Source organism: Pelophylax lessonae (genome assembly GCF_965119305.1).
Source record: "Pelophylax lessonae genome assembly, chromosome: 3".
NCBI lineage: Eukaryota > Metazoa > Chordata > Amphibia > Anura > Ranidae > Pelophylax > Pelophylax lessonae.
In genome coordinates this window covers 204,672,861-204,689,283 of record NC_138770.1, presented here as the reverse complement: position 1 = coordinate 204,689,283, position 16,423 = coordinate 204,672,861, and the positions used below count along the sequence as shown (strand labels likewise).

General features: G+C 36.8%; 1 protein-coding gene across 5 annotated transcripts in view; it reads right to left on the bottom strand.

Moving 5' to 3' along the window:
- The window catches only part of PAX3 (paired box 3), a 79,926-nt gene extending 64,645 nt beyond the window's left edge, over positions 1 to 15,281 (bottom strand). The window contains exons 1-4 of one of the 5 annotated variants that reach the window (XM_082252025.1): positions 15,089 to 15,281; positions 11,933 to 12,168; positions 10,575 to 10,704; positions 9,038 to 9,169 (exon numbers count right to left, since the gene is read on the bottom strand). In XM_082252025.1, coding sequence (XP_082108151.1) covers positions 9,038 to 9,169; positions 10,575 to 10,704; positions 11,933 to 12,168; positions 15,089 to 15,173 — 583 coding nt within the window. In that variant the 5' untranslated portion in view covers positions 15,174 to 15,281. The remainder of the gene's footprint in view (positions 1 to 9,037; positions 9,170 to 10,574; positions 10,705 to 11,932; positions 12,169 to 15,088) is intronic. The other 4 variants (XM_082252028.1, XM_082252026.1, XM_082252029.1 and 1 more) reach the window with 4 other exon arrangements.
- Positions 15,282 to 16,423: the final 1,142 nt, after the last annotated feature.

Below are 16,423 nucleotides of genomic sequence, written 5' to 3'. Positions count from 1 at the left end.
GTTATAAGGCCTTAGGCTTTGTTCATAGCTTTGAGAGGTAACTATACAGGTAAAACCAAAGGTTTCCAAAGGAAATTTAGGTGAGGTGGTAAGTATCCTTATGACTGCATACTATGGAAAACTCGGCCAAGCTGCTCCATACAGATGTATGAGATCACAACACTGAAATTATTACAGCACTGTCTCTAAAACAACTAGGGTAATAACTATCTAGATCTCATAAACTGATATAATATATTTTTCCTTTACAGCCTCACACTCTAAGCTCCGTTACATAAAAGTCTGTTGGCGGGTCACCTGTCATGGTGATTCTGAGACACGTGCCCTTTTTGTTCCTTTATTAATATGACCCTGGAGGGTAGTAATGTAGAGTTGTTGACCCTGGATAGTAGTATCAGGATGACCATCTAAGTGGCACATGACTTAGCTGCAGGCAGATGAAAGCTGGGCAACAAGTCCCTGATTGTCAGGTTGCATCTAAATATTTAAGCTCTGGGTTGGCAGTCGCGTGTCCCATATACAGCGCTGCTCTGTACACATCCCGTGACCACAGCGACAAAATATGTCTCTGTCCCTGCAGAGAAGCTTTCACTAAGAACAAAACCATGTCTGTGGAGCAGCCATGTGTACTCCTTATGCCAGATCCCTTTCAACTTCCTTACATAAAGTCCCTTTTCAAAACTGTGAAACGTAATGATTTCCAGCAAATGAAGAACTACAAGTACCAGCAGGCAAGGGCCTAAAGTACAACAGCCAAATGCTGTGTATGTATGTGTGTGAGTGAGATCTTATTAACATTACTCAGTTCACTTGGCATGTATACTTGCTGTGCTTTCTGCTTATTAGTGCTGTATTGATCCTCTTAATGCAAGACTATAAGTTATCTAAGACGGTGACCCATAAAGAATAATGAACCACATTAAAATATGTTTGTGCCTTGTCCTGTAATTGATTTTATCTCAATTGCCACTAGACTGACAATAAATCCCAATGCAAATACCTTCATGAAAATATAGTAGAGCAAGCACAAAATAATGTAAAAGTTACATTCAAAATCAGTTTTTTGTACACTTTTCAATAGGAACTAAAAGTATGTGCCCAGTGGACAAATCCTATGGTAATATTATAGTTTCCCAGGCCAAGAAGAGTTTGATTTGGCCACTGGAGTGCGCTAGGCCTTCCCTTTTATTTTCATCTGATTTTAATTTTATATTATGCTCCCTGTTACAATATTTGACTTCTATTAGGCACCCTGGAGATCTTTTCCTAGTGCTTAGAAAGCCCTGAACATCTTGTCCAGATTCTGCCATCACAAGGGGTTAAATAAAAGAAATAGGGGAGGCTGTAGAAATTTCACGAATGTTTGCCCGGGGCTACAGAGGGCGGGAATCGTTCAAGATGAAAGTGAGAAAGGAAGAAAGAAGTCAATTTAATCTGCCTCCAGAGCTCAGAGATTGGGAAGAGTTTGCACAGAGTCTATTGGGGCTGAGCGCCTGACCAGGGACAAATGCATTGTGACGCCGCCTGGGGGCCAGTTCCACTCTGCATGGGGGAAACACAGGGACCCATTCAGCTGGCAGCTCTTTAATACACTCCGCAGAGCTGTAAATGTCACACTGAGCAGCAACAGAAATATTTAGAGGACCCAATTCACGTTTAGAGCAGACAATGTGGATGAGGACACAGAATAAAAGGAAAAAAAATAGGCTCTTCCTATTTTGTGTTTGGGGAATTAGGTTCCCATATGGGCTGGGAGACTTGAAGCTTGCTAGCACTGAACTCTGAGATGAGGCCAACAGAACAGAGGAGACACTTCCAATTCATCCTAGTAACGTACACAACTTGTCACAGGGGTCCTACAACTGCCCTTAAGATACTTCCAATTCATCCAAGTAACATACAGGACTTGTCACAAGAGTCCTACAACTGTCCATAAGACACTTCTAATTCATCCTAATTCTAATATACAGGATTTGTCTTAGGAGACCTACAACTATCCAAAAAAAAACTTCAAATTCATCCTATCATACACTACTTGTCATAGGAGTCCTACAACTGCCCATAAGACACTTCCAATTTATCCTAGTAACATACAGGACTTGCCATAGGAGTCCTACAACTGCCCATAAGACACTTCCAATTTATCCTAGTAACATACAGGACTTGCCATAGGAGTCCTACAACTGCCCATAAGACACTTCCAATTTATCCTAGTAACATACAGGACTTGCCATAGGAGTCCTACAACTGCCCAAAAGATACTTCCAATTCATCCGAGTAACATACAGGACTTGCCATAGGAGTCCTACAACTGCCCAAAAGATACTTCCAATTCATCCGAGTAACATACAGGACTTGCCATAGGAGTCCTACAACTGCCCATAAGACACTTCCAATTTATCCTAGTAACATACAGGACTTGCCATAGGAGTCCTACAACTGCCCATAAGACACTTCCAATTTATCCTAGTAACATACAGGACTTGCCATAGGAGTCCTACAACTGCCCAAAAGATACTTCCAATTCATCCTAGTAACATACAGGACTTGCCATAGGAGTCCTACAACTGCCCATAAGATACTTCCAATTCATCCTAGTAACATACAGGACTTGCCATAGGAGTCCTACAACTGCCCATAAGATACTTCCAATTCATCCTAGTAACATACAGGACTTGCCATGGGAGTCCTACAACTGTCCATAAGACACTTCCAATTCATCCTACTCACATATAGGGTTTGTCGTTGGAGTCCTACAACTGTACAAAGAGACACTTACAGTTCTTCCTACTACTGAGATACAGAACTTGTCTTAAGGGTCCTACAACTGCACAAAGAGACATTTCCAATCCATCCTACTACTAATACACAGGACTTTTCATAGGAGTCTTACAACTGTCTATAAAACACTTCCAATTCATCCTACTACTACTATACAGAACTGGCCATAGGAGTCATACAACTGCACAGAAGAGACACTACTCATTCGTTCTACTACTGATATAATAGAGAGAACTTCTACATTCATGCAACTGCTACTGGAATTACCAGGGAACCAAGTTACCAATGTGTAAATGCTAAAAGTGATCATACATGGAAGTGGTGAAGTGGAACCATGTGGTTGATTTAGGGCCTATTTTCACTGTGGACTTCCAATTCATCCTACCAGTTAGACATTTCCAATTCATCCTACGACTAAGATACAGGACTTCTCAGAGAAGTTCTACAATTGACCAAAAGACACTTCCTAATTCATCCTACTACTACTATACAGGACTTGTCATAGGAGTCATACAACTGCACAGAAGAGACACTTCCCATTTATCCTACTACTATACTACTAATATACAGAAAGTTCTGGAGGAAGCTTCTATATTTCTGCAGCTGTCATTTGAGTTACCACAAAGGAATCAAGTCACCAATGGGAGAATGCAAAAAGCAATCATACGTGCCAGAGGGGAAGTGGCGCCATCTGGTTGATTTAGGGCCCTTTTCTACTGTGGATTTGTTACCGCATACTTTACTTAAAAAATCGTCAAAACACATTTAATACGTAGGTTCGATGCGATGTGATGCGATGCGATGCAATGCTATTCATTCTGAATCACACCTAAAGGCCCTTTGCTGATAGGAAAAGATTGCAGTGCATTACAGTGCCATGCAACATGTGCCAATATATTAAAATGCATTGCAGTGCAGTGCACTATGCTACCAGAAATGGTTTTGTGCTTTAACATGTGTTAGCGCAGACCATTCCTTTGAATGGGCTCCCCAACACACCACAATAGACCGAAAATCATTGTGGCAGCGTTCTTGGCAGCACAATGCACTGCATATTGCGTGTTGAACTATGCTGCAATTTATATCCATCAGCCGAGTGCATTGGGGTGCTATTCAGGATAAATAGTACCACACTGCACCATTGCATGTTATATGATTTACTGCAATGTGATAGTGTGAGTGGGCCCTACATTGATATGCTGCATTACCACACATGCATTAATGTGCACTGTCAGGCATTGCGCTGAGGCAGCCTATTTCTTTAAAAGGCCTGGGTAACACACCAATAAAGGTGACGTGCACCATTATTAACAGCACAGTGAATAGAAACCATTATGCTTTATGAAATAACTTTGGGGTTCCCTGGAGAGGGATACTGTAGGGTGCCAGTGTGAACAGGGCCTCAAGAAGTCTGTTCACTCAGCAAAGTGCTTTTGGAATTGCTCTCACATATGGGTATTTAAAATTAACTATTCCATTTATTTATTATTATTTGCTATCATAACACTGATTCAAAATAACATATATATGATATATAAATATACATATATATTACCAATTTAAAAAAAATTGGTAATTTTAAAAAATTGGTAATTTTATATATATGGGGGGTAGGTTTTATGCCAGCGCTACGGAGTTTTCAGTGCGAATAGTAGACTGTAAGTTGGTGGTGTAAGCTGCCGCCAACCTGCCTCTGAGGCAGGTGTAGTAGCTTACCGCACACCTTATGATGGGTAGCTCGATTCTCCTCAGATGCTGTAATAGAAAATAGCCTCCATTGCGTAGTATATAGTATGTAAGATGAAAACAGGTGTTGTATCCACTCACATTGTAGGAGTTCACTTTCAGTGTGCAGGGTCCGCCAGGCTGTTTCGCTTCCGCGTTCCACTGGTCTGAACCACCGCTACCGGAAGTGACGTACTGACACAATAAGCCACGGCCTACGCGTTTCATCACTATGACGTCATCTGGAGCGTCATCGTAGTGACGAAACACGTAGGGTGTGGCTTATTGCGTCAGTACGTCAGTACGGTGGTTCAGACCGGTGGAACCCGGAAGCGAAACAGCCTGGCGGACCCTGCACTCTGAAAGTGAACTCCTACAATGTGAGTGGATACAACACCTGTTTTCATCTTACATACTATATACTACGCAATGGAGGCTATTTTCTATTACAGCATCTGAGGAGAATCATGCTACCCATCATAAGGTGTGCGGTAAGCTACTACACTCAGTGGTGATCCACGGGTGCTTACTTTCCTATTCTAACAGTATTCTATTGAGCACTTGCTGCACTGGCTCACAGCAAGCACTAAAGCACTTTGTATAACCCAAGTGGCAACACTACATGGTTTTATCGAATGCACTATATGCACCTTTTACGATGTTATGATTTTAAACGCATTGTTTTAAAACACACAGCACATATTTATCTTCACTTGGTTTACGATGTTATGATTTTAAACGCATTGTTTTAAACCGCACAGTATACATTTTGTGGTAGCGCCTGGCACTAACACCTTTGCATTTTCTTAATTTTATATATATATATATATATATGTATAATATATACAGCATATATAGTATATACTGTATATTCAGTATATATATATATATATATATATATATATATATATATATATATGTATATATATGTATATATATATATATATATATACACTGAAAATACAGTATATGCTGTATATATTGTACATATATAAAATTACCGATTTTTTCACATCAGTAATACATATGTATATTAAAACATGTATATATATATATATACAGTGAACGGCTGCTTAATAAATTAATTCAAGCTGCTACAGTCATGATATAAGTGCCAACTTGTAGAGGACTCAAAATTAACCAGCAGAGAAAAATCCCTTCCATTAGTCACCAAGTTAAAGGAGGAGTGTAAAGGGTTAACCTGTGGTCCTATGAGGCAGGAACATTTCATCCAGTAAAGCTGGTGGCATTTATTTCTCGGGCTTCAGAAATCTCTCAAGAAATCAAAAGCAGAGAAGAGAAAAGTTTCCTTTCATTCTCAGTTGCATTGTCCCTAATGATATCCATTTGTTGTAAAGGCATCAAGAGTCTGCTGGTACTGTAAGGAGACAAAGTCCCTGTGTCCGCCGGCCTGCCACTACCACAAGGGGGCGCTAAGGGCATTAGAAACTACCAGGTGCCCGAATGCAATATTCAACTTAGAATTTCTTTACTTTTTGGAATACTCAGACACAAAAGTTTAAATTTTCACATCTGTATGTGTTTAATCTGACTATATATTATCTATCTGTCTATCTGTATATGTCTATCTATCTATCTATCTATCTATCTATCTATCTATCTATCTATCTATCTATCTATCTATCTATCATTTCTCCATATATGTCTTGTTGAATGGATGCAGCCTAGAGGGGTTAATGGTTCAGTAAATTTCTTTCACTGATCCTGCAAGCCCAAAGACAGCCCAGAGACATTTTGTAGGTAAAAGTGGCCTTTTTTCTTTCACAGTAAAGAGTCCATAAAACTCTCAGTAGCAGTGGCTATTGAATTATTCATCCCTCATTGCAAGCCCATAATGTCTTTTCTGAGGCTTTTGTGAGGCAGCTTTCTCACTCTTTTCTCCCTGAATTATAAAAAAGGCAGCCTCTCCTTTGTCCAGCCCAAGCTGCTTCTAGCTGAAGCTTTGTCTGAGCAGAGCTAAAGTGTGAGTTTCAATGGACTCTCCTTCCTTTGTCCCCCAAGTTCATCTCCAAGTGTAGATTGTGTATGGAGAGGCTCCTTTGTCATCCATGGAAAAGTTGTACAAATGTTTGACCAGCTCATTTGGTACTTTTTGTCCCCTCTAGTGCCTGTATAGGGACACCGATGGCAATAATAGCAGGCAAGCCCAAAGTGCCTCATTACACTGGGAGACAGACAGGTAGACAGGCTGGATGGAGGGATGAAGAGTGCAGGAGACCGCAATGAAAATATTTGGGCCAGCTGTATATACATATAACTACATGCATGGCTAGAACTATATGTGCAAATATTTATGTATGTTTATATATATATATATATATATATATATATATATATATATATATATATATATATACACTGAGACCTTTCCTTTTCCAGGACTGATGTGGGATATATACACATATATATATATATATATATATATATATATATATATATATATATATATATATATATATGTGTGTGTGTGTGTGTGTGTGTATGTATATATATATATATATATATATATATATATATATATATATATATATATGCATATATGTGTGTGTATATGTTCTTCAAAAGGTTTAAAGACCCTTCATATGTATATATGATATAATATATATATATATATATATATATATATATATATATATATATACAGATGAAGCTATTAGTACTCTAATAAAATAAGCCTATCGATACAAACACTCTCAGAGTAATATTAATATTCCCATTATCTGGCATTCATCAAGCCTAGGAAGACCCCTTTCACATTTCTGTCTATTAATTAATATATGATATAATATAATTTTCTATAATAAACTGGAACATTTCAGGTTATAGTAGATGTATAGTAAAATAGTTTTGGTTGTTACTGAATACTGGACCCTAATAAGGGTCGTAATGGTTACTCTAAGTACTGGTCTGAGGATAGATAGATAGATAGATAGATAGATAGATAGATAGATAGATAGATAGATAGATAGATAGATAGATAGATAGATAGATAGATAGATAGATAGATAGATAGATAGATAGATAGATAGATAGATAGATAGATAGATAGATAGATAGATAGATAGATAGATATTGACAGTAGATTTGCTTTTTCTATAGATGGATGGATGGATGGATGGATGGATGGATGGATGGATGGATGGATGGATGGATAGATGGATGGATAGATAGATAGATAGATAGATAGATAGATAGATAGATAGATAGATAGATAGATAGATAGATAGATAGATAGATAGATAGATAGATAGATAGATAGATAGATAGATAGATAGATAGATAGATAGATATTGACAGTAGATTTGCTTTTTCTATAGATTGATTTTTTGCTCTCTCTGGAAATCCGATTAAACTGCATTGGGGAAATACAGGGCTTCTGTTTCTCATTTCTTCTAGGACAAATGTTTCTGTTGGAATGGAATTATTATCAAAGGCCCTGAAAACAGCTGAAATAAGTTTGTGTATTGCGAAGGAAGTATATCATTTCAAGGCCCGGGTCTGGGTGGCTGGAGGGGCCGGCAGGGAAGGGGTTAATGGTTTTGGTTTGGGGGGGGGGGGGTTGTGCTGGGTCAGATGACAGTTACAGATCTCCTTCATGGAGGAAATAAAGTTTGTGCGGTTCCCCCAGCCAGTCCCTCACGGAACACAATCTGGGACTCCCGTGGTTTCCTATTGATGTCTAAAACTAATCTGCCAGGCCCTGTAAACTTCCATTGCCTTTCTTCAGCTCTCCTAGTCCCCTGCTGGATACTTTCTAGCCCTGTCATCACCATACACAGGTCCCTGAATCCAGGATCCGCTAATATGTGTCAGGTAAAGAGCAATCAGTGCACAATGCCTACACCATCAACATCAGCAAGTCCTGACAACACACCACCCATCAACCAGTAGAAGCACAGCTCCATACCAAACACCGCTCCACCACAGCAACCAAAATAATACTCCAAATACCACAATCAATGCAAGTGTCCTCTGGGTAGGAATGGTCACGGTCACAAAAAAATAATACACTTACAATAGAAAAAAAAAAAGAAAAAAAAAAAAAAAAAATATATATATATATATATATATATATATATATATATATATATATATATATATATATATATATATATATATATATATATATATATATATATAAATGTGTGCGTACAAACATGTAACCCTCTCCAGCTGGGACTTATAGTTCTTCGCTGGTGCAGCAAAGGTAGGATTTTGATGACGCCCTTTTGCCAACCAGGTCACAGGTTTTGTTTATTTGTTTTTAACAGAGGGGGTTATTTACTAAAGGAAATAAAACATATTCAGGCTGTAGGGATTTTTTAAATTTGTGAAAAAAAAAAATATATATCAAAGTAATAATAGGGACTGTCTGGGAGTCCCTTTGCGACCGTCAATAGACAAAATATTGAGCAGGGTAGCAGGTTGTTCAGTCCACATATCCCACCAATGAAGATCCTTATGTATATACAGGTCAGTCCCAGCTGGAGATATATCAAGTAGGATGTACCTCTCTCTCTCAGGATCCCATCTATACTGTGCTTCGTCCTCTTCTCCTGCTCCTCCTGCTCCTTCCTCTCCAGGTCATCCTCATCCTCACCCTTCCCAAATTTACTCCTCAAGATGCGACTGATGGAGCTGACTGTAAGGAAGAATACAGGGAAGGCTTGTAGTTTCAGTTTGACAATTCCACCTTCCCATAATTATCTTCCCATGTAGCATTCCCAGAGCATGTACACAGCCGTATACTAGTCCAGACTATGGGGGAGTGTGGTGTGACACCGACTATACATGACAACATTCTCCTTTCAAAACATCTATGGATTTCAAGGCATCTTACTGATAACATAGCCATACATTTAGGGATACATTGTAGCCTACTGTATCTAAAAGAAATGTACTATTTGTATAAATGTCACTGTTTTATATTACAGGAATTGGTGTTTCACCAAAACTGAATAGTAGCAACAGTTACTAACGATAACATTTTTTTTATTTACAGTTATAATTTTATTATGTCTTTTTTTTATTGATTTATTATTATTATTATTATTATTTTTTTTTTTTAGCAAGCAGAAGTTGCATCCAATGTAAGGACAGACAAAATTATTTTTTGTCAGTGGCGACTAGTGAATAAAGTTACCATGCGGTCACATATATAACATTTAAAACATAGATAAAACATTTTTGTTTAAATGACATTATTTTTAAAAGTTATTATGATGTTTAAAATTAATATTACTATAAATAATAATAGCATTGATAAAGTTATTATTATTATTATTATTAACCACTACTACTACTATTGTTCAGCACTAGTATAAATATATAATTAATGTCTGGATAGTCTGGATAATATTATGACTTGGATTATGATTATGATTATAATTATTTATTCATGAATTTATTTTTTTATTTATTTTCTTATTATTATTATTATTATTATTATTATTATTATTATTATTATTATTATTATTATTATTATTATTATTATTATTATTATTATTATTTCAATAACTACTACTTCTGTCTAGCACTAGAAAATAAAGTTACTTGAAATTACTTAAATAGGTAATGCTTGGATGATAATAATGACAATAATTAATGTTTGGATAAAAATAACAATACTAAAAATAATAATGCTGAAAATGATTATCATTATTATTATTATTATTATTATTAATATTATTATTATTATTTGAATGAGGATGGTGATAAAGAAGATGAAATATATTCTATAGATTAATCATTATTTTATAAGCAGGTCTGTATGAATTGGCCACTCATTCTTATTAATTGGTGTAGGAATTCCTCCCCGGCAATAAAAGCATTTTAGGCTGTCGCTGTGTGCACTTTACAATAAGAGCCTATTAACATGTATGCAATAATGCAGACTGTGGTTAATATTTGATGGCTGCAGTTGGCTCCACAGGAGGAGCCACGGCCTCTCCATAGAGCAGCAATCAATAGATTTTATTGCCTAAGTGATGGGGCCGCTTCTAATAGAGATGGATGATCTGGATTATCAATATTAATGGCTGTAATACCTGAAGGAACGGTATTGCGATCACAAACTCCGTCCTTAAGTAATTTATCTCGAATTTCCCAGCTGAACATACCCGGGTTGTCTCGTTTAAACTCTTCAATCTTCTTCTCCACATCTGGAGTGGTCACCTGCTTTAAATGGAAGAAGACATAAGGTGAGTCCAGCGGCTGGCAGCAGCTCCCTTCCATACACATACACAGGGGAGGGGGGATCCCCTTACACCCTCACAATTCTGGCCTGACAATTCACAAGCTCGCAAAAATCTCACATCACATTACACGAAATGCCAAAAGTAGAGAATTAACTTCTCCTGCACCCTACACTACCAGAAAAGAGAGCTACAAATGGGTAGATGAGCCTAGATAGGCTAAACCCCCTAATAATTGCTATCATCTATTTTCTTTACCATTTGCAAATCTGACCACAATTGCAAGCCCCCCTCCCCACACACAAAGTTATAGAAAACATATTAAAACATATGTATATTTATATAAACACACACTAAATATACATATTGGGACATGATAGATAGATAGATAGATAGATAGATAGATAGATAGATAGATAGATAGATAGATAGATAGATAGATAGATAGATAGATAGATAGATAGATAGATAGATAGATAGATAGATAGATAGATAGATAGATAGATAGATAGATAGATAGATAGATAGATAGATAGATAGATAGATTACTAAATCCTTAAACACATATAAAAATATATTCATATTTAAATAATAAATATATAAAGTAGTTAAACACTTTTTAAACACAAATATTATATATATTATTTTAAAACAAATAGTTCAAAAAAGAAAAAAAATATATATATATAATATTATTGTTATTGCTGTTAGTATTATTATTATTACATTAGTAATTCGTATCACATATATATCTTTATTTATATATCTCTATTTCAAACATTAGGCGTAATTATCAATTGTCAAAGGGCAAGTGTATTCTGTAGTTTAGTCTGCACGGGGATAGAGCTCCTGCAGTGGGATCTCGCTGACATAAGAGTGGCGTAGTTTGACTCGGGGTCAATTGTGTTTATTGGCTCTATTGATCCCTCCTAAGATGGCCAGTAGCAGCATATGGTTGTGTGCACAGGATATCTGACACTGCACTTTTTCCATATACTCAATGCTTCTATGAGTTACATAGATACAATATAAACACTTGTGTAGTGCATCCAGTGTCACAGTCCTAGCTCAGTCCTGCTGATGTCCTGTACAATAGTGTGCAGAGATTTGGGTGGGATGTCCTTCCAGGGACTGTGCAGCAGTCTACATTCTACATTGACACAAGTGTCCCCATGCAGTCGCTCTCTCCCAGAGTCCCAGTAGGTCCTCACCTTGGGTTTGCTGCCCCCGATTGCTCCTGGTCTGATGGATCCAGTCTCCTGGTATCTGCACAGGATCTTGGACACACAGCCATGGGACACCCTGAGCTGGCGGGAGATGACACAAGGTCTGATGCCATGGTGGGCCATCTCCACTATCTTATGTCTGATGTGGTTGGGAAGAGGCCTGCCGTTGATGAACACACCGCCGAGCTGGTTCACTCTGCCTTGTCCTAGAGGAGTGGACACTGCATGTTAAAAAGACATCAGATAGTTATTATTAATGGACTGTCACTGCAACACATCACCCCATTTGTCCCCTGCTTCCCTGATCCACACAAATAGTATAGACTTTCATAAATTCCCATATAAATGCATAGAGGAACATATAGAGATATTATCTCTGGATACACTATCTACCTGACCCACACAGATAGTATACATTTTCATAAATTCCAATAATAATGCATAGAGGAACCAATACAGATATAGTATCTGGACACAATATCTACGTGACCGACACAGATAGTATGCATTTTCCAAAATTCCCATTTAAATGCACAGATGAACCTATACAGATATAATATCTGGATACAGACTCTACCTGACCTACACAAATAGTATAAACTTTCATAAATTTCTATAAAAATGCATATAAGAACTTATAAAGATATTTTCCCTGTATACATATTCTACCTGACCCACACTGATAGTATAAACATTTAAAATTCCTATATAGATACACTGAGGACCCTGTAGGAATAATATCCCTGGATACATAATCTACCTGACCACACTGATAGTATAAACATTTATAAATTTATAGATACACTGAGGACCCTGTAGGAATAATATCCCTGGATACATAATCTACCTGACCACACTGATAGTATAAACATTTATAAATTTATAGATACACTGAGGACCCTGTAGGAATAATATCACTGGATACATAATCTACCTGACCACACTGATAGTATAAACATTTATAAATTCCTATATAGATACACAGAGGACCCTGTAGGAATAATATCACTGGAAGCATAATCTACCTGACCTGCACTGATAGTATAAACTTAAACAAATGACCCATAAATGCATAAACGACCTATAGCGATATTATCACTGGATATATTGCCTAATCCACACTGATAGTATAAACTTTCATAAACTCCTATATAAAAACTTTAAGGACCCTTTAGATATTTTAATCTCTGAATACATAATCTACCTGATGCACAAAGTTTAACACACCTCATATAAAGGACATTGAAGTGCTACAATGCTAATAATAACATAGTAAATAATAAGTAAATAATAAAGAGTAGCTGGCAACATGTTTTTCCAAATATTTAGCAAAGCAGCGCCCCAATTATCATTACTCGATTAAATACAGAAGTGAGCATATTCATTGCATAAGGATTACAGAATGAAGAACTATTAGATTGTGGCACAATAATACAAAAATTACAAAAATACACGCAAATTAAAATCATTCGGTCAACAGACAACACAAATTTTTAAAATTCTACCGAAACCAATTTAAATATATATATATATATATATATATATATATATATATATATATATATATATATATATATATATATATATAATAAATAAATATATGTCATTTACATAATTTATATTTTATGCAACCTATTTTCTATCATGCAAACAATCCTAAAAGTACACAAAGGCCAAACAGATGATTGCAATAATTCAGCACTGACAAACTGAATATTATTCTAAGTAAATGAAGTAGAAGATGTTGTATAATGACACATATACTGTATATCATTATACAGTTGGTACCCCAGCGTTCTGCAGGCCATAATAACCCAGGCATATTATTATTACACTGTAAGCATTTCCCCTCCATGAAGCACCCTGACATGGGCTGTGGATGAGCTGACAGCAGGCAGAGGAGACAGTCAGACAGACAGCGATCTGCACTTTCATAAAATAATCATAACCTCCTCCGAATTGTACGGAGACTGGACAGCCCGGGGGATTTATTAAATGGGCCTCCATGTCTGACACTTAAGTACAATGACGTATGTGTGTGTGTATACTGCTCAGAGGGTGCACAACACCAAATATATATGTGGTTATGTGAATGTTATACATATGTATATAAACTAGTAAATATATTTCTATTACTAAAATTATATATATTAATATATATATTAATATATATATGTATATATATGTATATGTATATATATATATATATATGGTTAGATAGATAGATAGATAGATAGATAGATAGATAGATAGATAGATAGATAGATAGATAGATAGATAGATAGATAGATAGATAGATAGATAGATAAATAGATAGATAGATAGATAGATAGATAGATAGATAGATAGATAGATAGATAGATAGATAGATTTTTTTTAACTAAATATCTATATCTATATATATATCTATATATAGATTTATAGATATATATATTGTGTGTGTAGATAGATAGATAGATAGATAGATAGATAGATAGATAGGTAGATAGATATTTTTTAAACTAAATATATATATATATATATATATATATATATATATATATATATATATATATATATACATACACAGATATTTAGTTTAAAAATATATATACACATATCTTTTTTAAATAAGATAGATAACTAAATCTAGCATATTTAAATATATATATATATATTTACTAAGATAGCTAAATGAATCTAGTACCCCCCAACAGTTCACACATACATTATTTAAGTCATGTACAATTATTTTTAGCACACATACATGGAGTGTATGTACCAATAATGATTGTGGAATATATGCAGGAATTATTTGCTAAGAAGATGTAATTGCAAAGTATTTTATTCTAAAGAAAAGCTCAAAAAAGCAAGATTGTGTCATGTAGCTACAGAGAACTCATAACTGTAGCTGGTCCCTTTTTTTATTAGCTGAGAAATAAGTTAATAATTCTCCAGGGAAAGATACCAAGTTAATAAAAAATAAATAAATCTAACAACAATCACAATCGATTGGTTAGTGGGATATTTTGGTGTCATTTTAGTGGCAGAGCTTCCCAGGCACCCAACTTGCATAAATCGGGCAGTGTATGGAATGAGGATGATTGGTCGGTCGTTGGTGTGATCTGAGATTGGCCGAGGTTGAGTAGATGTGATCTGTACCTTCTAGTGGGAATCCAGTCCTGGGGTAGTTCTGTCCCGGAGCCGGTCTCATCATTCTTGGCACAGCTCCAGCCAGGCTTGTCATGTTGGGGTGGAGAAGTCCCAGTGATAGGTCCCTGGACAGGTTCAGGTCCGGGTGGAGGTACAGGCAAGGTCCAGTGATGAGTGCAATGTCCGGATCCCTATGCGGAGAGGCGGCAGCTCCAGAGTGAAAGGAAACCTCCTCCGGAGTATTTATTAGTTCTTTCAAGCCAGGCTGCATCAGGATCCCCGGGCTGCTATTGGCCAGCGAGGGGCATGTCCCGTCTGCAGAGCGAGCCTCTGATTGGCTGGAGCCTGCCACTTTCTCTTCCCATCATTGAGGGTCAGTGTCGGCGATCGCTATCTCTTCCCATATCACATCACACGCCGCATTGCTCCCTAATGGGCTGCTCACAGCTATTTACTAACACACATTAACCCCTTATGTTTTCTGTGCGAGCACTGAAAGCGTTAAAGTTAAACCCTTGAACCCCCCCCCCCCCCCCAAAAAAAACATACTTTTACAGAACTTAAAAAAGTCCTATTTATTGATTATATTATATGTTTATATTTGTCTGTTATTGAATGTTATTTATTTATATGTTTTCAGTCTTTGTTATTATTATTTTTTTTTTTTATTATTTTTTTTTTTTTCTCTTCTCTTTTTTTTTTTTTTTTTTGTGATGGAGTGGGTGTCTTTTCTCTATAGCATTTGTTGAAAGGAATTTATAGTAGCATTGAGTCTGGATGAGAGGATAAATAGGAGCAGGGGATGGAGGATCCCTCAGCAGGAGATGACGCCAGGAAGGTTGTAAAGGCTGTCTCTCTCTCTCCCTCTCTCTCCATCTCTCTCTCTCTCTCTCCCTCTGGAAATAAGGTGCCATTGTCAGTGGCCATTTATTGAGAAGATGGTCAGTGCCAGCCAAGCGGCCGCTTTTCCCTGCCTCTCTATTTGTAAAAGCCTATTCAGGGGAACTGTCAGTGCTGCCACTGAACTCATTCACCGGCCTAATCAATCAAAAGGATGAGAAAACATTCACATTTTTGCCTTTGAAATAAAAAAAAGGAAAAAAGAAACAATGATTGCCATGATTAACCTCTTCCCTGCCGGGAGACACTTGCCAAGCATATCCTGGGCCGGTGCCTGCATCAGGCAGGGGAAGGGTTCATGTGGGTAGGGGGGGGGGGGAGATAAATAGCCCTTAATAGGAGGGAGTTATTAATGGATAAACACCGATCTGTCACTGGAGATTCAACAGATGGGAAGAAATAAATATCTTCACATCTCACTACGGCTTGGGTGTATGGAGAGCC